The 25,425-nt window shown below is 43.7% G+C and overlaps 1 protein-coding gene across 1 annotated transcript in view; it reads right to left on the reverse strand.

Moving 5' to 3' along the window:
• Positions 1-9,759, reverse strand: part of LOC118994120 (rho GTPase-activating protein 22-like) — an 84,578-nt gene extending 74,819 nt beyond the window's left edge. The window contains exon 1 of the mRNA XM_037056670.1: positions 9,433-9,759. Within this exon, the coding sequence (XP_036912565.1) occupies positions 9,433-9,466 (34 nt within the window). The 5' untranslated portion in view covers positions 9,467-9,759. The remainder of the gene's footprint in view (positions 1-9,432) is intronic.
• Positions 9,760-25,425: the final 15,666 nt, after the last annotated feature.

Genomic DNA, 25,425 nt, shown 5'->3' on the forward strand with positions numbered 1-25,425 from the left:
CCAATTCATGTTTGTTTCCTATCGAGGTAGTGGGGAATCTTGTTTCTGATTTGAAAAAGCTAAAGAAGTGAACAGACAATGTACAGAAAAGGAAATATAGATGGTCAATGCCATAATATGATACAGCTAATTTTTAAAAGTATAGGAATATCACGTGTTGGTGAGGTTATGATTAAGTATAGGCCACTATGTAGAAGGCAATTGAGCTGTATTTATCAAAATTAAAAACATGCCTACTTCTTGCCTTTTTCGAACAGAAAGAACCACAAGGGCATAGGTAGTTATATGCAAGAATGCCCTTGGAGCACCTGTGTGATCCCTAAAAATTAGGAAAATCTAAATGCCCAATAAGAGGAAAATAGCTGAATAAATTGTGTTAATACCACATTATAGGATGCTTTGCAGGAGTTAAAAAGAATGAGATGAATGTATATACTAAGATGGTTAACTCTCTTTTTAAACAATCACCTCAGAAGAGGTGTCTTCACTCCCTTTTTTCAATTCCTTTCCTATTCCTTGTCTTTGGTAGTAAAATATACTTAACATGACATTTAACATTTTAACAATTTTCGAGTGTAGAGTTCAGTGGCATTCAGTACATTCACATTGCTATGTAACCATCACCACCATCCATCTCCAGAACTTTTTTTAATCATCTCCGACTGCTTCCTGCTCTGTTTTGACATGACACAGGCTTTCCCTCCCTGTCCTACACAAAGTGCTCTTATCAAGGCCACCAATAACCCTGTTCTGTTTAATCCAAGGCTCATGTCAGTTCTCCCATTCCTTGACCCCCTGTAGTACTTGACCGAGTCACTCCCTCCTCCAATACCATTTCTACCTTTGGGTTCTAAGATCACTCTCCTGCTTCTCTCCCCCTTAACTGGTCATCACTTTCAGTGTCCTCATCTTCCTCACCTCTTGGTGTCCAGTGTCTAGGGACTGTCCTTGGACCCAATTTCTATCCACACTCACTGTCTCAGTGATCTCCTCCTGTCTCATGGATTTAAACTCCATCGATGTGCAGAAGGCTCAACCCTGAACCCAAGATCCACGTGTCCACTGTGTGATCCAACTGAGCACTTCCAATGTCACATGTCCAAAGCTGAACTCCTGGTCTTTCCTTGCCCTGAAACCTACTCGCTCCTCCATCTGTCAGAGAAAATATCACCTCAGGCTGGCCTGTTCCCAGCAGCCCATTTCTCCCCTGAATCAATGCTATAGTCCATTCTGACATCCTTTTACAATCCCTTAACAGGGAAGCCAAAGAGCATTCTTAAAGATAAGTGTTAGGTTATGTTGCTCTCTATGACAACCCTGCAGGACTCCCCTTCTTGATCTGTGGATGAGTCAGGGCCATCATGACACCTACAAGGTCCTCAGGACTGGGCCACGTGACCTCCCAGATCTCCTTGTGTTCCCAAGTCCTAGCCACACTGGTCTCTGCAGCCCTTTAAACAGGCCAGCCATGTACTCACCACCTGGCTCTGCACCTGCCATTCCCCATCTCTACAGGGCTTCCTCTCAGCCCCTTCATGTTTTACTCAAATGCCATTTTCTCAGTGAGGCCTTTCTTGACCACCCTTTTAAATATTTATCCCCATCACTATCATCTCCTTTTCTCTGCTTTAACATTTACTTAAATTCTACTATAGCAGTGGAAAGCAAGTTGCAGAACAATTACACAAAATAGAAAACTATACAAAAAGAGAAGAAAAACATAACACTCAAACCATGCATTTTCAGTGGGACATGTGTTCGCATAGAAGAACATGTCACACCTGTCACAGTGCTGGTGTTTGCGAAGGGAGGAAGAAGTTGTAATACACTGCATTTTATACAATTTTATACAGGGAAACAACACAGTGTTGCTTATGTAAATCAAACTAAAGTCTTTAAAGTGGAAGGATCACTTAGGAAATCTAAAATAGTAATTAAAATATCAAAAGTTCGATAAATGTTTATGAATAATAATCTGAGACAAGGACCACAATAGGCTGTGGACCACAACACAAACCAGAGAGACCTGGCCTCTGCCAGCTCAGAGCTTCCAGGCTGAACCAATGATGCTTTGTGGAAGCATGGCCCAGGCCCACTGTGGCCCTTCTGGGTGACCAGGTTACTCTGTAGTGAGCCCCTCCAGTGGGCCTTGGTCCACTCCAGCCCATTTTGAATAAGGGGGAGTTCAGTAAGGGTGTGCAGTTATTCACTTACCCAGAGGTGCAACAGGAGGACCTGGCAGCTGCTGAAACCTAGGAATTGCTGGAAACACACCCCAGAAACCTTAGCCAGTGGATCTTGTTCGAGCTCATCTCCAATTTTCTCAGATTCCTTCCTTCTGTTTTCATGCTGCACCAATGTCTGACCACTTTATTTGGAATGGCTTACCCAGGGGTGGTTTTTCAGGACTGCTGTCAAGTTTTGAAAGACTTCCCTTGGGCTATTGGAGCCAATTTTGGGCAGGTACTGGGAGAACTCGAAGTTCCTGGGAATCTACATCCCTTACTACCCCCAGTCCTTGGCCAAAGATTCCTGGTGAAGAGTCTGAAAGCCCCAGCAGTCTGCTTTCTAGTTGAAGCCACTCCAGACGGGTGAAGAGGTAGAAGTCACACTTCAAAATTGTCTTGGTGCTCAGGCTAAGACCCCCCTTTTTTGGGCTTTGCACCCCAGCATGGCTCTCATCTTCTGTCCTATTCCCCTAGCACCTCACTTGTATTCACTGAAGCACCTCTTTAAGAAATGGCTGCATGAATAGCCTCATCTCAGGCTTTTCTTTGGAGAACCTAACCTCACACACCTGCTTATAGTCAAGACCTTTTGAATGGGCTGGGCTGTGGCAGCACTTTGGGCAGCCAGTGGGGCATTTGGCCCTGCTCAGTGCTCCCTGGGGCTAGGCACGCTGCAGGCAGCTGGGGGTGCTTTCCCATCCACAGTGCTGTAAGTGCAGCCCCAGAGCAGACACAATGACTGCATATGGGCTAAAAAGAATTGATTTATAGAAGTCAATGGGATTTTAAAGCTGGACTGGGAAATAGCAAGATGGCTGGCTATTCAGCTCTCAGAGCTGAATTGATTTAAAGGGTAAGTATTGAGGATGAATGATTGATAAGAGAGAGGTGAGGTAATAGAAGGGGCACTCTGGAGGGAGCTGGACGCATGGTTTCATCAAGTTAATGCAATTTGCAGCCAAGGGCAATGGAGCCTAGTCAGGTTCCCATGCTGCCCTGGAAACACTGCACAGACCTCAGATGATTTATTCCTGAGTATCCCCCACTACATGTGTGTGTACATGTATGTATATATATATATGCACACACACATATACACATATATATAAATATATATTTTTAAAATTTGTTACTTAGCTTTTTGGGGGGCTTCATTTGTTCATCTGCTCCTTGCTGGGTTCCCCCATCTGAGAGGTAACCAGCCAGGCCCTCCTAATGGGCCTCACTTCTAGAGGATGAAAGATAATAAAGGCACAATGCACTCCCTCATAAGTAAAATACTAATTCTAAAGTAGTGCTAAGATAGTCTAGAAATTTTGGATTTTTTTTTCACAATGATTAATGATATAAAAACATTGATATAAAATATCATTTTATTTTTTATTTTTAAGTATATTTTATTGATTATGCTATTATAGTTTTCCCAATTTTCCCCCTTTATTTCCCCTCTACCCTGCACCCCCTAACACTCCAGCCCTCCTCCCCACCTTAGTTCATGTCCATGGGTTGTACATATAAGTTCTTTGAGTTCTCTGTTTCCTATACCATTTTTACCTCTCCCTGTCTACTTTATGCCTATAAATTATGCTTCTTCTTCCCTGTACCTTTTCCCTTCTTATTCCTCCTCTCCTTCTTCCTACAGAAAATCCTCACATGATCTCCATTTCTCTGATTCTATTCCTGTTCTAGTTGTTTGCTTAGTTTTTGTTTTTGTTGGTTTTCTTTTTTTTAAGGTTCATTTGTTGATAGTTGTGAGTTTGTTATCATTTTATTGTTCATTGTTTTTGATCTTCTTCAATTTCTTAGATAAGTCCCTTTAACATTTCATCTAATAAGGGCTTGGTGATGATGAACTACTTTAACTTTACATTATCTGGGAAGCACTTTATCTGCACTTTTATTTTAAGTGATAGCTTTACTGGATAGAGGAATCTTGGATGTAGGTCCTTGCCTTTCATGATTTCAAATACTTCTTTCCAGCCTCTTCTTGCCTATAAGGTTTCTTTTGAGAAGTCAGCTGATAGTCTTAAGGGCACTCCTTTGTAGGTAACTGTGTCCTTTTCTCTTGCTGCTTTTAAGATTCTCTCCTTAATCTTTCCTCTTGAGTAATGTAATTATGATTGGGTGAAAATCAGTTATGTACCCCTGGGGTAGACTTGGAGATACTGAACTGGTTTTATAGTTTGCAAATGAAAGCACCTCTTGGACTTCTCATTATCAAGGAGTATCCAAAGTTGTCATGGGACCTTGTTAGGCAGAAACAGGAAGGCCTGGCCCCTGAGATGGTGGAGGGCACAAATAAAGTTCCTTTATGAGGTGTGTTTGTACTAAAGCATGGTTACCTAAGTTCAATAGGCATGAGCTATGGTTACTGCTATTATTAAATATTTGGTCTGCATAATTGAATAAATATGTGTCTAACTCCTAATGTAAGTGGGGATGTGAAGGTATCTGAGTCTGGCAGCACCTGAAGTGGCTATCTGAAGTGGCTAATTTTGTCAGAAATGTGGTGACTTACAATAGCAGCCTAAGTTGGGATTCCTTAGTATCACCAGGTGAGTGGGGCCAGGCCTGCCTGAGTCCACCACACACCTTGGCACCAACGGCCAGCACTGCAGCCACCTCCTACTTAGGGCACCTGCACATGGGCCTACCCTCCTCATCCCATCTAATCCCGATTCCCTTGCCTTTCCCATTAGTCTGCTGCTTGGCCAGGCTGCTTTTCAGATGAATAGGGCAGAGTTCAAAACTCGGCCAAAACAGGACAGAGTAGGTGGTATAACCTCACCTTTTGATTCTGTCCCTGCTCCTGGTGACATGTTGTGAATACCTGCCTATGGAGAAAGGTGCTGGTGAGGAATCAGACATCTCATATCACAGGAGTTTAAGCTGCTCAGTGACACCACCTGAACTCCGCCAGCTTCTGGACAGAGAAATGTTTTAGGGGAGAGGCTTCTCAGACCTCAGAGTAATGTGTTTAAGCTGATATCATTAACAGTGTGATTTTGAGCATTTTACACATTCTACCTCCACTTTCTCCCTTGTCTCACAGCATTGGTGTTAGGATTACAGTGGGAGTGTGCATGTAAATGGAAGGTCTAACACACATCTGACACATCTGAAACACCCAACAGCTATCTTCTCACCTTCCTCCCTTCCCTAAAGAGTGTTAGTAGTAAGAGTATTTAATGTGTTAGTAATGAGAGAGTCCTCCTTTGTGATTATTCCATTTATGTGAAATTTAAAAACAGGCAAGCACTACTCTATGGTAACAGAAATCAGAAGAGTATGAGCCTGGATGTGAGGAGAGACTGGGGACAGTCAGGAGGGAACTTTCTGGAGTGAAAGGAAATGTTCTCTATCTTGATCTTGGCAGTCATCATTGTACTGTACACTTATGATTTGTGCCTTTTACTCTATGTAAGTTATGCAGTAATTAAAAAGTAAGGACTTCCAGCCAAGATAGAAGCATAGGTGGAAACACTGCATCCTCGCACAACCAAGTTTAAAGACAACAAAATTTTAGCAACAAAAATGCAACCAAAACACAGAAAATGGAATTGTATGGAAGTCTGACAACAATGAACCATTCAGCCAGACTGGTAAGAGGGACAGAGTCAACAGCTGGCAGAGCAGGGTCAGGCAGGAAAAAGCAGCCAGACTGACCCAGAAGTGCAGGTGGCGGTTAGCAGATCCCAGGTGTGGGGTGGCAACGGGCAGACCCAGTGAGGGCACAAGGCGACTGACTGACCGCGGTCATACATTTGCACATGCAGATAAACCAGGTGAAGGAGCGAGCAGTGAGACAGACTGTGTAGGCTAGGGCCCCAGCGACGGGAATTGAAGCCTAAAAGCATCAATTGGAAAAACTTTTGAGGTCGAGGTGCCGGGAGAAGCTCCCAGGCTCACAGAGAGTTTGTTGGAGGGACCCACAGGGTCCTGGAGTGTGCACAGGCCAACACACCCAGGAGCCAACACCAGGGGGGCCACATTTGCTTGCGGGAAGCAGCAGAGGGGATGGAAATCTGAGAGAGAGCAGAACAAATGCCATTGCCCCTCTCTGACCCCATCCCTACATACAGCATGACAACCCAGTGACTGGGTTGACCCACCCTGGTAAACACCTCAGGCTCCGCCCCTCATACATAACAGGTGCAAACAGACCAAAACATTATGGCTCAAGAACAGCTCAAAGCCCCAGAGCCAATAATTCTAAGCGAAAAAGAGATAGTCAACCTATCGGATGCACAGTTCAAAACTCTGGTGATCCGGATGCTCAGAGAACTGGTTGATTTTAGTCACAAATTAGAGGAACAAATGAAGACTAAACTAATTGAAATGAAGGGAAATGCACAGGAAACCAATAGTGATGGGAAGGAAACTGGGACTCAGATCAAGGGAGTGGACCAGAAGGAAGAAAAAAAGGACCAAACAGAAAAGAATGAAGAAACAAGAATTCAAAAAAATGAGGAGAGGCTTAGGAACCTTCAGGACATCTTTAAACATTCCAACATCTAAATTATAAGGGTACCAGAAGGGGAAGAGGAGCAGTGACAAGTGGAAAACTTATTTGAACAAATAATAAAGGAGAACTTCCCCAATCTGGCAAAGGAAATAGATTTCCAGGAAGCTTGGAGAGTCCCAAAGAAGTTGGATCCAAGAAGGAACACACCAGGGCACATCATAATTACATTAGCCAAGATTAAAATGAAGGACAGAATCCTAGAAGCAGCAAGAGATAAGGGGACAGTCACCTACAGAGGAGCTCCCATCAGATTGTCAGCTGATTTCTCAAAAGAGAACTTACAGGCAAGAAGGGGCTAGAAAGAAGTATTCCAAGTCATGAAAGACAAGAACCTACATCCAAGATTGCTCTATCCAGCAAAGCTTTCTTTTAGAATGGAAGGATAGATAAAGTGCTTCTCAGGTAAGGTCAAGTTGAAGGAGTTCATCATCACCAAGCCCTTATTTTATGAAATGTTAAAGGAACTTATCTAAGAAAAAGTAGATAAAAAACATGTACAGTAAGATGTCAGCAAACTCACAATTACTAACAGCCACACCTAAAATAAAAACAAACTAAACAAACAACTAGAACAGGAACAGAAGCACAGAAATGGAGATCACATGGAGGGTTAGCAACAGGGGAGTGGGAGGAGGAGAGGGGGGAAAGGTACAGAGAATAAGTAGCATAGATGGCAGGCAGAAAAGAGACAGTGGAAGGGCAAGAATAGTATGGGGCATGTAAAAGCTAAAGAACTTCAGGTACATGGACATGAACTAAAGGGGAGGATGTGGGTGGGAGAGGGTGTGCAGGGTGGAGGGGAATGAAGGGGCAAAATGGGATAACTGTAATAACATAATCAATAAAATGTATTTTAAAAAATTCCAAAAGAAAAAAGAAGTATGGATTTTCAAAGGCAGGTTTCCTAAGAGCCCTTTACTGAAACACTGATCTCTTTCTAGACTAGCACTGTCCAACAGAAATATAATGTGAGCCACATATGTAATTCTAGTAGCTACATTAAGAGAAAGTAAAAGAAGCCCAGGCTGGTGTGGCTCAGTAGATTGCGTGCTGGCCTGCAAACCAAAGGATCACTGGTTTGATTCCCAGTCTAGGACACATGCCTGGCTGTAGGTCAGGCCCCCAGTATGGGGACTGCAAGAGGCAACCACACATTGATATTTCTTTCCTTCTCTTTCTCCCTCCCTTTCTATCTCTAAAAAAATTAAGTAAATAAGTAAATACAATCTTTTAAAAAATTTTAAAAAGAAAGTAAAAGAAAAAACAAATGAAAGTAATTTTAAAATATATTTGATTGAACTATTATATCCAAAACACTGTCATTTTTGCATGTAATCAATATAACATAATTAGTAATGAGATATTTTGCATTTTTCTGCCAAGTCATCAAAATGTAGTATGTATTTTTCTTAGTTTGGACTAGCCACGTGTGAAGTGCTGAATAACCATATATAGCCAGTGACTAATGCATTAGGAAGGAATGGAAGGGTAGACCCAAGCTCTGTCAGAGGGCCTCGCCTGGCTCAGCCATTGGGTTGTTCCCAGATTGCATTTCCATCCCTCAGCAGATCCATGCACAGCCCTCTGTTACCCAAAGGGGCCCACAGGTTATACTGAATCTTGAACATCCCTTTTGGGGGGGGGGGGTTACCTGATGGCTCTGAGTACATCCTGGAGGTCCAGCCTCTCCCCCAGTCATTTAGGGTCCTGTGACATGCTAATGACATGGGTGTTGTTGGCTGTGCATTCACAGGAGTTGGAGGGTCCCTGACACCCACATTGCGTGAGACTCACACTGTTTCCAAGATCCCCAGGCAGATGATCCACCCACTTCCAAACCACCTTCACACATTGCTCACAAGGAGGCTCAGCCCTCCACAAACAGTGACCACCTGAAAGACACATTCTATTTTCTTAAGAGATAGATGTTCTCATCTAAAACAACATTTGTCCTAGCCAAGAAGTTGCTGTCCAGAAGATGCCATCTTTAGCTCCAGGGCTTGTCCTGAGTCTCCAGGCCACTCTGCAGAGACACTGGGTGCCTGGGGTGCTAGTCCAGTTCCGAAGGATCACCCCTGCAAGACCCTCTGACTCATGTATCTCTTGCTGTCTCTGGATCTGTCCTCCCTTCTACGTCCCAACTGGTCTCAGAGGTCATCTCCAGGCCACACAGTGTTCCAGGGGAGTGCCCGATCCCAGCTGCCTGAGAATTGCTTTTCTCAGGCTCTACAGAGCAGCGCCCCCAGGCTGCTGAATGAAGACTCTCACTCGGATCTGGCTGACTCCAGAAGCTGGAGTATTGCTTTCCTAGTGAGAGCCATTTTTATTTTGATTGCTGGGACAAATCTTAAAAATCAAGCATTTACTTCTCTTTTAGTAAAGGAACAAAGTTTCTCCAAAGTTGTCACCTGGTCACTTTGGAGCAACCCAGGTTCTCAGCACATCACAGAATATGAGGTGAAGCCCACACACCACTAGGGCACTAAGACAGCCATTGCCCCTGTGCTGTTTCAAGTTTGACTCCCACTGACCCCTGGGTCCTTACTCCCTGTTACCATAATGCCTCCAGAAGGCCTGCCCCATCTGCCCAGGAATGTGGCAGCCGGAAAATGTCACACACACATTGCCAAGAGAGTCACGCACAGTGTGCCCAGATCCACCACGTGAAGTTGGACTTACCCCTCCTGGCTCGCCTGATCTTTGGGCTCAGCATGTTCCTGCAGCCACCTGGCCAGAGTCACTGAGCCGATCATGCTGTCATCACTTCCCTTTTCTCTTCCTCTCACCCAGTTGCCCCTCTTGACCCAGTGGCCACTGGCATCACCATCGAGGCTCCCTGGGCTCCATCTCCTGGCAGTTGCCGGCTTGCCTCGGACTACATAAATCTCAATGCATTATTTATTCATTCCAGAATTAATTCCCATTCAAGAGAACAACCGAGAGGTTCAGTAACCTCTGCTAATCAATCAATCATTACACCAGGGTGTGTCAGTTTGGCTGTTCTTTCCCCAGGCCAGAGTGCTCCCAGCTGTGGGTCCTGAAGCTGAGTTCAGCAGGCGCCCGGCTCTCCTACCACGCCCTTGATGGGCGTGTGCAAGGGCGGGTCTGCTTGGGGAAAGATCCGTCATGGCTGGGCGGTTCCTGGGCTGGACCCGCCCTCTGCTCTGGGAGTGCTAGTCTGGCTCGGATAGAGACACCAAGAGGTCGCGAGCCAAGGTGGGGGCGGGGCGGGAGTGGAAGAGCGCTCATGGTGAGAGGTTGGTGGAGACCCCTGCAGGCCAAGGACCCGTCCTGTGCTCGTCCAGTGGGACCAGCAATGCCCTATGTTTCCTGCCAGAAGGGCCCAGGAGGGGGTTCAGGATCTCAGAGTTCCAAGTGTTTGTTGAAACACAGGTTTGTCTTAAGGACAGTGCAGCCTTGTAGTGTTCAGATCCTCAGGAGTCTGGACCATCAGAGAGATGACTGTTAGGAATGCTAACTTTCTCTGCTGCCTTAATAAGGTAACTGGAATAAGAATGAGTGTGAAGCATTTAGTTCAGCATCCACACACATAGGATCCGAAAAACTGTTCACTGAGTAGTGAATCTCTGCTAATTGCAGTGTTTGTTTAATATTAGTATAATTTAAAGAGTATATAGTGGGGCTTTTGGGGAGGAGCTCAACCTCAAGATCTTAAAAATTGCCAAAGAAATGCAATCACAGTAATCACTATCATTTATCAGGTACCTATTATGTGCCCTGCGTAGTGTTTTATATTCGATATCTCATTTAATTCTTAAATTCTCTGAGGAAGGTGCTCTTACCATGGCTTTTTAGATGAAGAAAGTAAGGCACAGAAAAGTTAAATAACTTGACCAAAGTCACAAGATACTGTCCAGGTGGGTGTCTGAATCCAGGGCCGTGTCTATAGTCAATGTTTTTCCATGACACCAGTCTCACCAAATACCTGAATTCCAACCACCTCATGTAAGCAGTTCCTGGGTTGAAAGCATGTTGGATGGTGAGAGATAGGCTCTGTGCCCCTGAAAATCACCCCTGTGCCCTGGTAGGCATTTGAGCCTGGGGTTCTGTTTTTCAGGCCTGGGTACTGTGGAATCTTCTTAGGTCAAGGGATTTGAACAACAATCTCTCTGCTTTTAACAACTGCGATTCCTCCCTTATCCTTACAGTATCCCTATGTCCACTGATCCCCAAATTTGATATTGATATGTAATCAACTCTAGCTGCTAGAGGGGAATGGTGCCCACAGGCTGAGGGTCCACAGGGAGCCACTGCAACAGTCCTTGCTAGAGATGACAGGGTCTGCACAATAGAGAGCAGGGGAGGATTGGACAGGTTAAGGACTCACCAGGATGTGGTGGCTCAAATGACAAGGCTGAAGGGAAAGGGCAGAGTCCATGGAGACAAAGCTGTGTTATTCATCAGCAAGTCACTTATTCTGGTCCTAAACCACTCCTCAGAAAGTTTGGATAAGTTTCTTGATATAACATCCAAGGCCTCTCATGGTACTATCCATTCCTGACTCTGTGACCTAGCTCATACTAATGCTTCATACAGTTATATTCACACAGTGCCCCTGGCCCTATGTTCTTTTGTATGCACAGCCCTGCTCGTGTGTGCCTCTGTGCCTTGGCATGTGTACTTCCTTTCTATGAAAAGCCCTTTTCCATACTGTTTCAACTGTGTGAGCCAGATCATGTTGAGCAATACCTCTGTGAAATTGTGCTGATTCTGGTACCAAGTGCGTCCCCAGGGCTCTTATCTGTGCTCCTTAGACTGTTCAACACCCCTTCTTCACTTCCAGCCCTGAGCCCAGGCTGGACACAGGCCAGGAGCCACATGAGGAATATTGATTTGATGGGCAGACCCGACACACTTCACTGAATGGCAGAATTGCACTCTTTTTCATTTGGGGACAGTTTGAGGCTAGGTCAGGCTGGGACAGAGGCCACCTAGGAGTAGGAAGGACATAGAGCTGGAAAATATCATAAAGACATTAGGGTCACAGGGTGAGGTCCTGTGGCCAGTGACAAGGTCTTGAGCAATCATGCAGGCCTTGAATAATGCAGCCTGGACCACTTTCTCCAAGCTAGAGACAGGAAAATACCCTGAAGACTTACTTTGGGTTCTCTCACACTTGTGGTTAAGAAATCACCCCCAAGTACTTTCTCTGTGCAGCTGTTTACCCCCATGACATTAAGTCACTTTGTCTGCTTTTCCCAGGATCAGCATTGGAATTGGACAAAGCTACAGAGGCTCTGTGCTTAAAACCAGAAGTAAAGCTGGGAAAAGGTCAGGAGCCAGTCCAGACTCTGCACTCCAGAGTGGTGGGTGACATGGAGGGGAGCAAAGAGCTCTTTCCTTCTTTCTGCCCTCAGATCAGGTTCCCAGTATTCTGTACTTCCCTTCCTTGATGGGAACCCTGAGCCACTCTGCTGTGTACCACACTGGGATTCTATGGAGTTTGCAGGCCTTGTTTTTAAGCTTCTGTAAACCTTGCTCAACTAGGACAACTGTCTGGGCTCCAGATTCAATTGGGCAGTGCTTAGATAAAGATTTTGCTCTGCTACAAAGTCTCACTGTGGGTTCTCAGAAAGGGTAGGCTTTTATTAGAGCAGGGGTGTCAAACTCATTTTTATCAGGGGCCATATAATTCTCATGGTTGCCTTCAACGGGCTAAATGTAATTTTAGGACTATATAAATGCAACTACTCCTTAACAGTTAAGTGAGCGCTCGGCACTGCTGCTGGGTAGAAACAAGGTGCCAGGCTGGATAAAACAAGGTGGAGGGCCAGATTTGGCCCACGGGCCTTGTGTTTGCCACCTGTGTGTTAGAATATGTGAAACCAGCAGTGGGCCTAGCCCTGCCATAAGGGTGTGGGATTTACTCAGGAAACTGTGAGAGGTGGCAGGAAGAATTCCAGCCCATGATGCCTGACACCCTGAGCCAGGCAGGGCCCCCTGCTGAGTTCCTGCCTCTCAGAGGCTGAGAGGACAGAGGGAATTATGACCTCACTAGTGGGTTTCTGGGTCCTGGAAACATGAGATACTTAGGTTCAAAAGAGTTGTCACCTTTCCTCTGAAGCGGGTGGGTGGGAGGGGGGCAACCCAAGTTACAGCTGCTATTGACCAGCCCAGGCTCAAACAGCAAACCCTGATCTCACATGGGTCCAACAAGGAAGCAGGTCTGAAATGATCTTCCTTCTCTAAGAGTCAGATTTTAGAAAATAATGAATCACTACTTTGCTCAGTTTTGCATTATTGAAAAAAACAAATCTTGTCCCTTGTGAAAACACCTGCTTGTTGTGGAAAGGCAGGGGCTGGAACAGATGGAAAGAATGGAAATTTCCAAAGTGCCTTCTCCTTCAAACACATCTCTCAACAAAGTCAAGGCTCCTCCTATGCTTCCCTCCTGTGGGCAGGCCAGCTGTCTGTGGGCACGTGGCTTCATCTGCTCTTCCAACCCTTTTCCCTCCTCTGCATCTGTAATCTCTCCCTCTCTCACCCATTCTGTTCTCCAAGTTGACTAATACATACATGTCTTCCTTACACTCAAAATGACACCTTCCCTTCACCTCATTTGTGTGGTGAAACGGAACTTGTTTGAGGCAGTACAACATCCAGCTCCTTCCTGTTTTGGAGCAATTCCCCACCATCTCACTCTTTGCAAGTCATGAGGAACAGATTTGCTCTGTCCCTGCACATGCCCCTGCCTGGTTTTGATTTAATCTTGAGTATGTCATGAAAAGTTTGAGAGATGGTTTAAATGGACTTCTCAGAACTGGTGGCAGGGACAATGTCCCACATGATGACTGTGCTTTCCAGCAGGGAGGAGATATTCTGACCATGCACATCTGAGAAGATGATCCTTATGACTCTTGCTTTTTAGGCCCTCTGTAACTACCATCATTCTTGTCCGTTTTCCAAGCTTGGTTCTCCAGCTCCCAAAGGAATTTGTAAATCTCTGATAAACTTCCAGTAACTTCTTTCTGGCTTTAGCTGATTTGGATTGCCTTTCTGTGACCTCAAAATATAGAATTCTAACACCCATATCATGCTTTGCAGCCCATGTTTTCACATTCCTCTTCTCTCTCACTTCCTAATCTTTCTAATTCAACACTTGTCCATTTTCTCACAGATGGCATTTCCCTCCTTATTTCCTGAATTATGCCATTAAGCTAATCATTCTATGTCTCAGACTGGAAATCACAGGCAATCCTTCTGGACCATGATTCCAGCCTGCCATTGTATTTCCTGGGTGAGGCTCTTGTTTCTTGTTGGTCATGGCTGACAGTAATCTTAGCTCACTCAGAAGGGACTGCTGGATGAGACCCTCTTGCTCTGGCAAACACTTCTTTCCTTCTAACCTTTATTTCAACCTCATCTGTTTCAGAGTTCAGGAGCCTAGGTGTCCCCTTTGCCCTACATGGGTATGTGGTACACACTTACTGCCTTACTTTAGGCTGTAATGGGAGGACATAGTCAAAGTACGGGCAAAACTATCCTTTATAAATGAAGGGGCAACTAACACATTCTCATATAAACAAAAATTGAGACAAATTATTGCTAGCAGACCTGCCTATAAGAAATGTTAAAGGGAGTCCTTCAGCCTGAAATGAAAGGACACTAGATAGTAACTCAAATCCATATAAAGAGATGAAGAATATTAGCAAAAATAATAATATATAAATATTTAAGATATTATTAATGTATTTTTCTTCATAATTTCTCTTTTCTTACCCAGTTTAAAAGATAATGTAATATTTTAATGAGCACACAACGTGCAAAGATATAATGTATGATGCTAGTGTAAGTGGGAGAGTGAATAATAGAGATACATGAGAAAAAAATTTATATACATTGATATTAAGTTGGTATTAATACAGACTAAATTGATATAAATTAAGATGTACTCACCAAAGCAATCACTGAGAAAATAACCCAAAAATGTACAATAAAAAAAATGACAATGGAAGTAAAAGAGTATGCCAGAAAAGAAACACTAATTTAAGATTTGAGGAACAAAAAGATTATATGGCACATAGAAAAAATAGCAAAATAGCCTAAGTCCTTCCTCATCAATAATTACATTAAATTTAAATATATTAAAATCTCCAATTGAAAGGCAGAGGAGAGCAGAATGGATTAAAAACATGATTCAACAATACACTATCTACAGAAACTTAAGATTCAAAGACACGAATAGGCTGGAAGCAAAAGGACAGAAAAAGATATTACATGTACACAATAATCAAAAGAGAGCTGTACTGAAATCAGACAAAATAGACTTTAAGGCAAAAAGTTATTACAAGAGAGAAATAAGAACAGTACAAAGTAATTAAAGTGTCAATGTATCAAGAAGACATAGCAATTATTAACATACTCACCTAACAATAGAGTGTAAAAGTCCACAATGCAAAAATAGACAGACTTGACAGAAATAGATAGTGAACAACAGTATTTAAAAACTTCAATATCTCATTTTCAATAATGGATAGAACATCAGCAAGGAAGTAGGAGACTTGAACAATACTATACACTAGACCACAAAGAATGTCTTTATAGATTTAAAGGGATATTTTCTTTCACCACTTCTAGTCCACATTTTGCAGGAGGTTCTAGCAAGGGAAATTTGTCAAGAAAAAGAAAATCATCCAGATTGAAAAGGAAGAAGTAAAACTCATGACCTTGTACGTAGAAAATTCTGAGGAATCCACTAAAAAACATTTAGAATTAATAAAGGAGTTAAGCGAAGTTGTAGGGTGCAAGATCAATATATAAAAATCAGTTTTATTTCTACATACTTGCTATGAAAGATTTGAAAATTAAAATCCCACTCACAATAGCATCAAACAGAATATACATTAATAAATTCAATTAAAACAAGTGCACACTTATACCCTGAAAACTATAAAACATTATTGAAAGAGATTAAAAATATCTAAATAAGTAGAAAAACATTCTATGTTCATGGTTTGAAAGATTTAACATTGTTAAGAGGGCAGTACTCCTCAAAATGATCTACAGCAGGGGTGTCAAACACATTTTCACCAGGGGCCACATCAGCCTCCAGGTTGCCTTCAAAGGGCCAAATGTAATTTTAACTCCTCAACAGTTAAGGAGTAGTTACATTTATACAATCCTAAAATTATTTCGGCCCTTTGAAGGCAATTGCGAGTCTGATGTGATCCCCAGTGAAAATAAGCTTGACACCCCTGATCTACAGGTTTAACACAATCACTGTCAGAATCCCACATGGCTTCTTCATAGAAATGACAAATTGATTCCAAAATTTACATGGGTCCCAGAATAGCCAAACATATAGCCTGGATATCAAGCCCCAGTGCAAAGCTGATTTTGGCCAGAGTACAGGAAAATTGTCATAGATGTTGACTTTAATGTGAAACTTGATCCTAAATGTCTTTGTCTATTGTCAGAAGGGTACTTCCTACTCTGCACCCTACCCACTTTGTTATCTATCTCTGTGAGAGAACCAGCACTCCCTTCTCCACCTATGGCCTCTGGTTTCATTCATTTTCTTATCCTAGAGCCCAGCTCATACCCTTGAGTGGCTCCTGAGCAGTGCAAAGTGGCTCTCTGTTGGGTGTATTGGAGGCTAAGAATTGAGCAGGAGTGTTGGGATGGTATAGGAAAGAGATGATTAAGGCCCAAACTAAAGCAAAATAGAAAAGTTTTTCATGGCAAGGTGGAACAGCTCTGCAACATCTCACAGTGGGAAGCTGAGTGAATGAAGAGCGAGAAATCTGAGTCTGACTCCTGGCCCCATTGTCTTGATCTGAGTTACCTTGAGCAACAGCCTTAACATCTCTAAGACTGTTCTTCCATGAATGAAATGGAGATGATAGCATCTTCCCTACCTATCCCAATTGGTAGGAAGGCTGTATATGTGAAAGCTCTTTGCAAACTGCTGAACACTCTGTAAGGACATGTACAAGAATGTGTGTAAGCATACAGCTCTGAGGCAAGAACCAGCAGTGCATTGACTACCCAATAAACTCTGGGGAGAACCACTAATGGTTCATTCTTTCTTAAGATTTTGGCCCAGAAAGCTGTACTTTTATACTGTAGGTTAACAGGTATTCCTGCAATATTACATATCCTCAGGAACATCAGTAGTGCAATCTATGTTCTTCCTCATGAAGGTAACACTTAATTGCATCACACTTTAGTAGAGTTTGTTCACTAGCTTGCCATATGCTTCAATCTCTTTGGCATGCCAAGCTTGCGTTTTGGACAATGATTTCATGACTTTCCAAACATTTCTTCTTTGTTTACAGCTTTGCATAGCTTACCAGGCAGTCTCTTGTTGTGAATACGACAGGGAGCAGTGGGGGAAGGTGACTTCGGAGGAAGTGAGACAGTGGGCACACTTGCTACTCATTATGTGCAGCCAGTACATTTTGGAGCACACCAAACATGAGTGCCCAGGCCTCACAGTTCCTGCCAATCCTCTGCAGACTCAACTGTTCTGATCAGTGTCTACCACCATATGAACTTTTTGCTTTCTTGGTTTCTGTTTGTTGTAGTATGGGAGGTACAGTGCTGTTATAGACAGAGTCTAGGCTTTGGGATCATAACCTGGTACCACCATGCACTGGGTAAATACACTGCACAAGCTACTTCCTCTTTTAGTACTTTGGTTATTTCAGCTAAAAACTTGAGGACAGTCATAGCCACCTCCCAGGTTTGCTATAGAGGTTAAATGAGATCAGAAAGTGAAGCAAATAGCATATGCTTGGTACATTTGACTGTCCACAAAATGTAGGGATGTGGCTTCCTTTATGCCAGTTATTATTATTATTTATTAATTTATTATTTTTTATTGTTGTTCAAGTACAGTTGTCAATTCCACTGCTGGGATTATATCCTAAGGACCCTGAAACACCAATCCAAAAGAACCTATGCATCCCAATGTTCATAACAGCACAATTTACAATAGCCAAGTGCTAGAAGCAACCTAAGTGCCCATCAGTAAATGAAGGGATCAAAAAACTATGATACATTTACATGATGGAATGCTATGCAGCAGAAAGAAAGGAGGAGCTCCTACCCTTTGTGACAGCATGGATGGAACTGGAGAACATTATGCTAAGTGAAATAAGCCAGGCAGTGAAAGACAAATACCATATGCCAGTTATTAAATGGATAATTAGAGAAGGACCCTGATCCAGGAGCTTATTATAATTTAGTGAGAGAGGGAGGCAGACATATGATCACACTAAGGTTCAGACATGGGCCCATATTCCTCCACAAACCTCACATCATTATCCCCACATGAATAGACTGACACGTACCCACCGGCTTCCCCTTGTAAGCATGCTACCAGAGAGTTTCAGGCGAGAAAGCCTAGAGAAACACTGTAGTCCTGCTGTCTGTAGCTCCATTCCCCTGATAACATCTGCTGCTGCCCACAGTTAGAGCTGTGCCAACTGCCGGTAGGCAGTACTGGTAGCACAGCTTCCTACCCCTCCCCATACTGAACATTTATTCTCATAATGTTTCACTCTGTTCAATAATAGAGTTCAATCTACATATCATCCCCCTCTTTAAGAGTAAAAACATCTGGTCCTAGGTTGCCTACTTACAAAATGTGGCACTGGTTAGATCACCAGCCTGCTGATCTAGCCTGGCCACCTCTGGGGACTGCCAGGTCTTGTTTGGTCTTCCTAAGATGAGCTCTGCCTTCCTCTCTTGTCTTCAAGCAGCCTGTGGTGGACTCCCACAGCCACCTCCGTGCTCAAGAACCTTAGAAGTATCCAAGGCTCTCTGCTGCCTCCAGCTGGTAACTGAGCACTGGACAGAGAAGCCTGGAGGCTCTGTGTGGCAATATGAGGGAAGGTTGCATGATAGCAGTTTCAATTCCAGCTCTTTATGTCTTAATTTTCCTACTGGTTCTTCCAGAACACACATCATCCATTGTACAGCTTTGTGTCTCCAGGGACCTTACTAATACTACATTAGATGAATAATTGAGCCATCTTGGGCACATATGCAATGGTGCCTTGGTGGAAGGTTCAGACAGAGAGTAGTTGTGGAAACAGGGTGCATTGCTTCTGCTCCAAACACAATAAAGTGGACTGAGCAACAGACAGCCCACTGGGCTCCTCACTTTTCTAGTCAGGGGACACTTCTATCCTTTCAAAAACCCTTCAGAGCAAAGGGGTAGTGTTGACACTAAAGAAATCTGAACCTGTCACCAAGTTCCTGGTTCTAGGGTTGACATAAAAAATCCCACAGTGAAAATACTCTGGGGACACATCTTAAAAAGAGGAACCTGGCACAGAGGGTTACTGTGACTCATTTACTTTCATATTTCTCAAGAGGAAGTCAAATTGATCATAAAGCACCACTTCCTAAAATGACTCGTGGTTAATGTTTTATTCTCCATGTGAAATAAAATTTCTTGGGGTAGGTGTGTTTATTTTTCAGTTACTTTTCTTGGATCTGCCTCTCTCTGAAGTCACACTGGATTTCCAAAGCCAGCTTCATCACCAATGAGAAGCTTGATTCTGGGCAAATCAGTTATTCTCTCCATACCCTTGTTTCCTCTTCTTTGAAATGGGGACATGAATAGCATCTGGCGAGGGCTGTTGAGAGGATTAAATGAGAGGGTATATGCAATCTCTTTGGGTAGACCAGGAAAATGTATCCATTAAATACCTGATTCCTAAAACAATTCTCTATAGAATAGGTTTATTTTTTTTTGAAAATGCAAGAAGAGGACTATAGAACTTCCACGGTATACTTCATGTCTGAGAGAATATGACTGAGTAACAGGAAGATTGTGATTTTGTGGCATCTCTGAGAAATATGAGTTCTCATGTCACAGAGAAAGAAGCATATTGAGCAGTTTGTTTAGGGCAAAGCCACTGCATTCTAACCATAATAGGAGGCTCTGTTCCTAACAACAGCTGTCTTTTCTCTGAAAATAATGTTGATTCTGTAGATAATAATACCTAAGCCACCATGCTGAGTAAAGAGTAGATAAAATATCTATGCAAAGCACATGGTGATGGCTTATGACTGTTATGTTCCTCCAGTGTCTAATGACTGGAAATCTTTTAGAAAAAGACTCTCCAGAAAGGACTTGGGGGTCACAGAGGGTAGTTAGTTAGACTCTGGGGCCTACAAGATGAGACCTGAGTTCAATTCCTTTACCAGCCTACATGTAGATTGGGAACTTGGGCCAGTGACTCATCTCCTTTGAGCATGAGCTCTCTCATATGCAAAACTGGGACCTCCCAGGGTTCCTGCCTTCCAGGGCTATTGGGAACTTAGAGGTCACAGAGAAAGTCCCGGCTAATGAGCTTCTTTCTCATAATTCATTCCTCAGCAGCAGTAATAAAGATGTATGTTGATATCAAATCGCATTTATTGAACATGCACTATGGAACAGGGGACTCTTAAAAGTACTTTAACTCAAATACCTTTAAGTTAAATGCAACCATGACCTCCTGTGTAGCTGAGGGGATGGAATGTAGTCTAAGAGGCAACTCAGAGAGTCAGGATGGGGCTGGGATTTAAATCCAGATCCATCTGTCTCTAGAATGTATAATATATTAGTAACATGACACTGCCACCAAAATACACTGCAATATACTAAATGGCTTCAAAAACACATACTTGATATTTGCAGTACACTCAAGTTAAGGGCTGTGCTTTTCAATGTTATTTTACATTTCCACTGTGAAGTACTTTCTTTCACCTTAAAAATGGCTAATTCTAGCAGAAACTAGACTATATGGTGCTCATGCCCCCCTTTTTATAAAGGAGTGGTTCCTCTAGCATTCACACTTGCACACCTACTCTGCTGGGCTTTCCTTCTGGCTGAGGACAAACCAGGGGCTGGGAAGATTTGATGGTGCTCCAGCCTCAAGACTTGTAAAAGATAGTCTCTAGTCCACACCTACCCACACGCAGCCACCCCCGGATCCTAGCAAAGGAGGGATTTATATATGCACAGAGTGTCACCTAAAATAGAGAGTGTTTTTCCAAATGCTTAGTTCACCACCCAAAAAAATCTAGCTCTAAGAGAGACCTGAGCAAATGAGCTTCCAATTCTTGAAAGCAGCCATGACCCTCCTGTGATAGACTGCAAAAATCTCCCAAATTCTTCACTTTTCTGTGCATACATGAGAGACATGTGGTTGCCCTTTATCAACCCCGTGGTTGCCCTAGCTCAGGGGTCCCCAACCCCCCTCTTCTGGGTCTGTGGACACTGGTGGCATTACTGCTTGAGCTCTACCTCCTGTCTCCTCATCCTCCCACCTCATCTGCAGAAAAATCGTTTCCCCTGAAACTGGTCCCTGGTGCCAAAAAGGTTGGGGACTGCTGCATCAGCCTAGCTGACAGCCAGCAACATCACAAATGTGAGAATGTGAACAAAGCCATCCTCAGGAACCAGCGGGGTGTGGAAGACTAGGTGAGCCCAGGAGAGCCTGACTCAGACTTATCAGCAAGACTGCTTACCATTTGAAGCTGTTGATTTATGGTGATGAGTTACACTGCTTAGCTAACTCCACCTCATTCCCAAATCTGAGCCAGTTGTAACAGACACACCCAGCCAGAACTTTTTGGTTCTGTCTTTCTCATGTCCTGAATGCAGCTCATGGACCCTAGTATGAATGGGCATAGGTGAGAAACAGATTGAGTTTGGATCCTGACTATCCCAGTGTTGGCCTCTCAGAGCCTCATCAGGACTAATGATATCTAGCCTCAGAGCCATTGGAAAGACTGGTGAAAAACAGATGGGTTTCTGAATGGTCCTCAAACTAAGTAGGTTTTCAGTAAATGGTGGCTGCTAGAAGGTGCTACATTGACAGTGGTTAAGTTCTTACCTTTAGAATTGGAGCTTTCTTCCATTACAACATCACTGGGGCTTCATGGAAGGTGACAGATATTTGGTTCCTTCCTCTCCATATCTATTTGTAATAACCAATGCTATACAAAGCCCAGTGCTGAGTGCTATGGAAGGACTCAAATGGTGGGAGAGACATGGGCCCAGTCTCCAGGGCCATCGCATGAAGGGTGTGATGTGTGTGATGGGAAATAAATATTTGTTCTTTGTCCCTGCTTCCTGGCACAGAACTCCTAAAACTCTTGGAATTTCCTGCGTAAGAGGAGCATCTTTTGTTATTCATAAGGAGCCCCTTTCAACCAAATCTGAGTTGGCACCTGAAGTGACTTGGCAGGCCTTTAGAGAGTATCAGGATGGATGCTGGACTCCAGAAAGACTGAGGCATGATTAGAGGGCTGGAGATTTCAGCTTCATCCTTTAACCCCACCTCAAACCTCCAGAGAGGAAGAGAGCTTGGAGGTTGACATCCCATCTGTCAGTCACCACTAACCAACAATTTGATAAATCATGCCTATATAATGAAACCTCCATAAAAACCCTAAATGATTGGATCCAGAGAGCTTCTGGGCTTGTGAACAGGTGAAGGTACAAGGAGGGTGGGCCACTTGAACAGGGCACGGAGGCCCCGCACCCTTCTCTTCCTCCTCCACCCCATACCTGGCCTTCTGCATCTCTCCATTTGGCTGTTCCTGAATTGTATCCAAGTAAAGTGTTTTCCTGAGTTTTGTGACCTGTTCTAGTGAATTATCAAAACTGAAGGGTCATGAGAGCCTCTGAATTTGTTTGTAGTCAAGTTGGACAGGCAGGTGGCCTGGGCACTCCATTTGTAACTGAGACTGAAAGTGGGGGGGTCTTGTGGGACTGAGCACTTAACTCGCACTGTTTGTCCTAATTCTGGGTGATTAGAATCAGAATTGAATTGAATTATACTGTTGGATATGCAGTTTGTCTCAGAGAATCACAAAGGGCAACACAGATGGCCAAGGCTGTCTGTCCTCCCTCTACCACTGAGCCCTCAAGGGCAGGGCCTGCCACAGTCCCTCCTGGGCCATGGGAGAGAGCAGAGAACAAGGGGCTGCACAGAGTCCTGATCTGTCCCAGGGCAGGGCAGTGAGGAACAGCTTGGGCTTCTGCTCATGGCACCTTTCTCCTCTTTCTAATTTTCAATTTTGTATTTCAGTCTGTGTTGCTGTCCCAAGAGATTTATGAAATATTCCAACCCTAAACTTTTGGGCACACACTCACTGTGAGGTCCTGTGGGGAGGCCTGGGCATTTTGATTTGGGTCCCTGTTGACTGAAGAGTTGCACAGAGCTTCATTCTGTGGCACTCTACTTGACAAGTTGAAGGGTTTGGGCTTGGGGCTGGCTCAACCAGAAAGAAGGAACATCTTTGTCATTTGTAGAAAGGTACTGACAAGACTCAGGGCCCTGGCCTTGTGCTACCAGTCTCCTGGAGAACCAGTCCAGGGAAACGTTTTGAACATAGTACTCTGGGATTCAAAAGAAGCAAGGGCAGTGGCAGAGGTGGTAGCATTGGAATTGACACCAGACCTAACTTTCCTCCTACAAGTGGGCAAATGATTCCGGTTTCAGGGGTTCCCAGGATGCCTGACCCTGCACCTTTATGTTTAGAATGACCTTGCCTTCCCAGTCCTGCACTCAGCAGTCTCAGAACCAGCCCTGATGTGGCAAGGAGCATACTGTGCCCTTATAGCAGTGTCTCTCTCCCCTTAGTGCAAAAGTTGCAATTGCTTTTGTTTTATTTTATTATTAATTAATTTATTTTAATCTTTGCCAGAGGATATGTTTTATTGATTAGAGAGAGAAAGAGAAAGAAACATCAATGCGAATGAGAAATATCAATCGTTTGCCTCCTATATATGCCACAATCAGGGATCAAACCTGCAACCTAGGTATGTGCCTTTGCTCGGGATTGAACCCACAATGTTTTGGTGTATGGCACAATGCTCCAACTAACTGAACCACCTAGCCCAGGATGCAATTGTTATTTTGGCAGTTACTATTTGCTGAGCACATTTGATGGTTAACACATATCACCACCCAAAGGTGTTTCATTAATTCCTGTCTGAAGAGGAAAGTGAAGCTCATAGCAGGTGAGTGATGTGTTTCAGATCAGCAGCTAGCAGGGGCTAAGCTGGCATCCCAACCCCATGTGTCCGACACCAGGTGGCTGCATCCATTTTCATAGTGAGATTGTGGGCACAGGTGTCTACCCTGGTTCTTATATGGTAGAGCTGACTGTCTGCTTTGTTGGTTCCACTCTCCACACCCAAAGCCCTCAAAGCACGGACAGGCCCAGAAATCTGCTTTCAAAGCATTTGATTCCTGCTGATGACCCTTGGTAGCAAATTCAAAGGATAAAGACTTCTTGAACATTGTCAGTCATGTCCTCAGTAATATATGCTAAAACATATTTATGACCAAAATGGTTTCATCACAAATAGGCCTAAATCCCTTCCCATTCTCCATGAGAACTCTTAGAGTTACCTTCTTTGGTGCAGGTAGGATATTGAGGCAATGGTGACATGTTTCAAAGGTAGCGAAAGAGCTTGCTTTCCTATGTATCAACTCAGGAAGCCTGAGCAGAGAGAGGAATGCCATCCCTGAGAGGTAGTTGGGATCTGAAAATGGGGTGGCCTCTACCCCAACTAAAGGGGGAATGAAATGCATACCTCTGAGGCAGGCTGTCAGGTCCTGGGGTGAGGGGCAGGGGTTGTATCTTGCAGAGTTAGGTGCAATCACAGCCTTATTATAACAGTAAAAATCTGGAGACGACCTACAGTGGGCTCTGCTGTGGCACCCAGCTGTTTCCAGGACTAAAGGGTCTAAGTTCCCAGCATGTGATAGACAGCCCTCAGTCTCCATGTCCACTGGAGGTTTCCTCACTTAAGGTACACTCCTTCTTGGAGGCAGTGCCATGAGTGGCTGGTCATTGTGGGATATAAAGCCCTGGCCTCTCTGCCTCAACTTAGCACAGGCCTGTAAGTCCACACCAGCTTCAGGTGATTGTAGAGTCAACTTAGGTCATTGCCTGATCGCAGTCCATCTTCTACCTTTGCTCAGTCCTGCTTCCCAACTTTCCACAGATGTCAGTCCTGACAGATACATGTCCTCCATACTCCCCTTCATCTCAGAGTCAGCTTTCCAGGGGACCGGGTCTACAATGCATATAAAGGCCAATCTGCTGGATATTGTGAAATAACTGAGCATATAGTGATTAAGTGAACATTATACAGCTTAAGAGCTGGTTGTTAAACTATATGCACATCCAAATTTCACTGTGTCCTTCTCAAAAGGAAAGATTCATGTATGTGTCATTTTTTTAGTGATAACAGTAATTATGTCTGCAGAGTAGGAATGGAAGTTTAGAGTTTTTTGCTTTCTACTTTATACTTTTGTATGTTGTTTGAATGCTTTCTGTGAGCACACAATTCACATCTACACTGATGATTCAAAGAAAGTTTGGATAAAACTATACCCTAGTTGGTGTTCTCTGAGCTTTCTGCATCCTTGGCTTGTCGATGGTCACTGACTGGAGCTGGACAAACTTCAAAATTTAGAGTCAGCTATCAAGTATGAGGGCATACAGTATTCCACTTCTATCACCAACGGCAAGTTTCAGGCATTCCTGAAACAACCTCAGGTTCAGTAATTTGCTAGAAGACTCACAGAACTCACTGAAAGCTATATACTTACAATCATGGGTTATTACAAGGAAAGGATACAAATTAGAATCATCCAAGGAAGAGATGCATAGAGCAGAGTATGGGAA

The sequence above is a fragment of the Sturnira hondurensis genome, unplaced genomic scaffold (genome assembly GCF_014824575.4).
Source record: "Sturnira hondurensis isolate 20B ecotype Veracruz unplaced genomic scaffold, ASM1482457v3 Scaffold0009125, whole genome shotgun sequence".
NCBI classification, from domain to species: Eukaryota; Metazoa; Chordata; class Mammalia; order Chiroptera; family Phyllostomidae; genus Sturnira; species Sturnira hondurensis.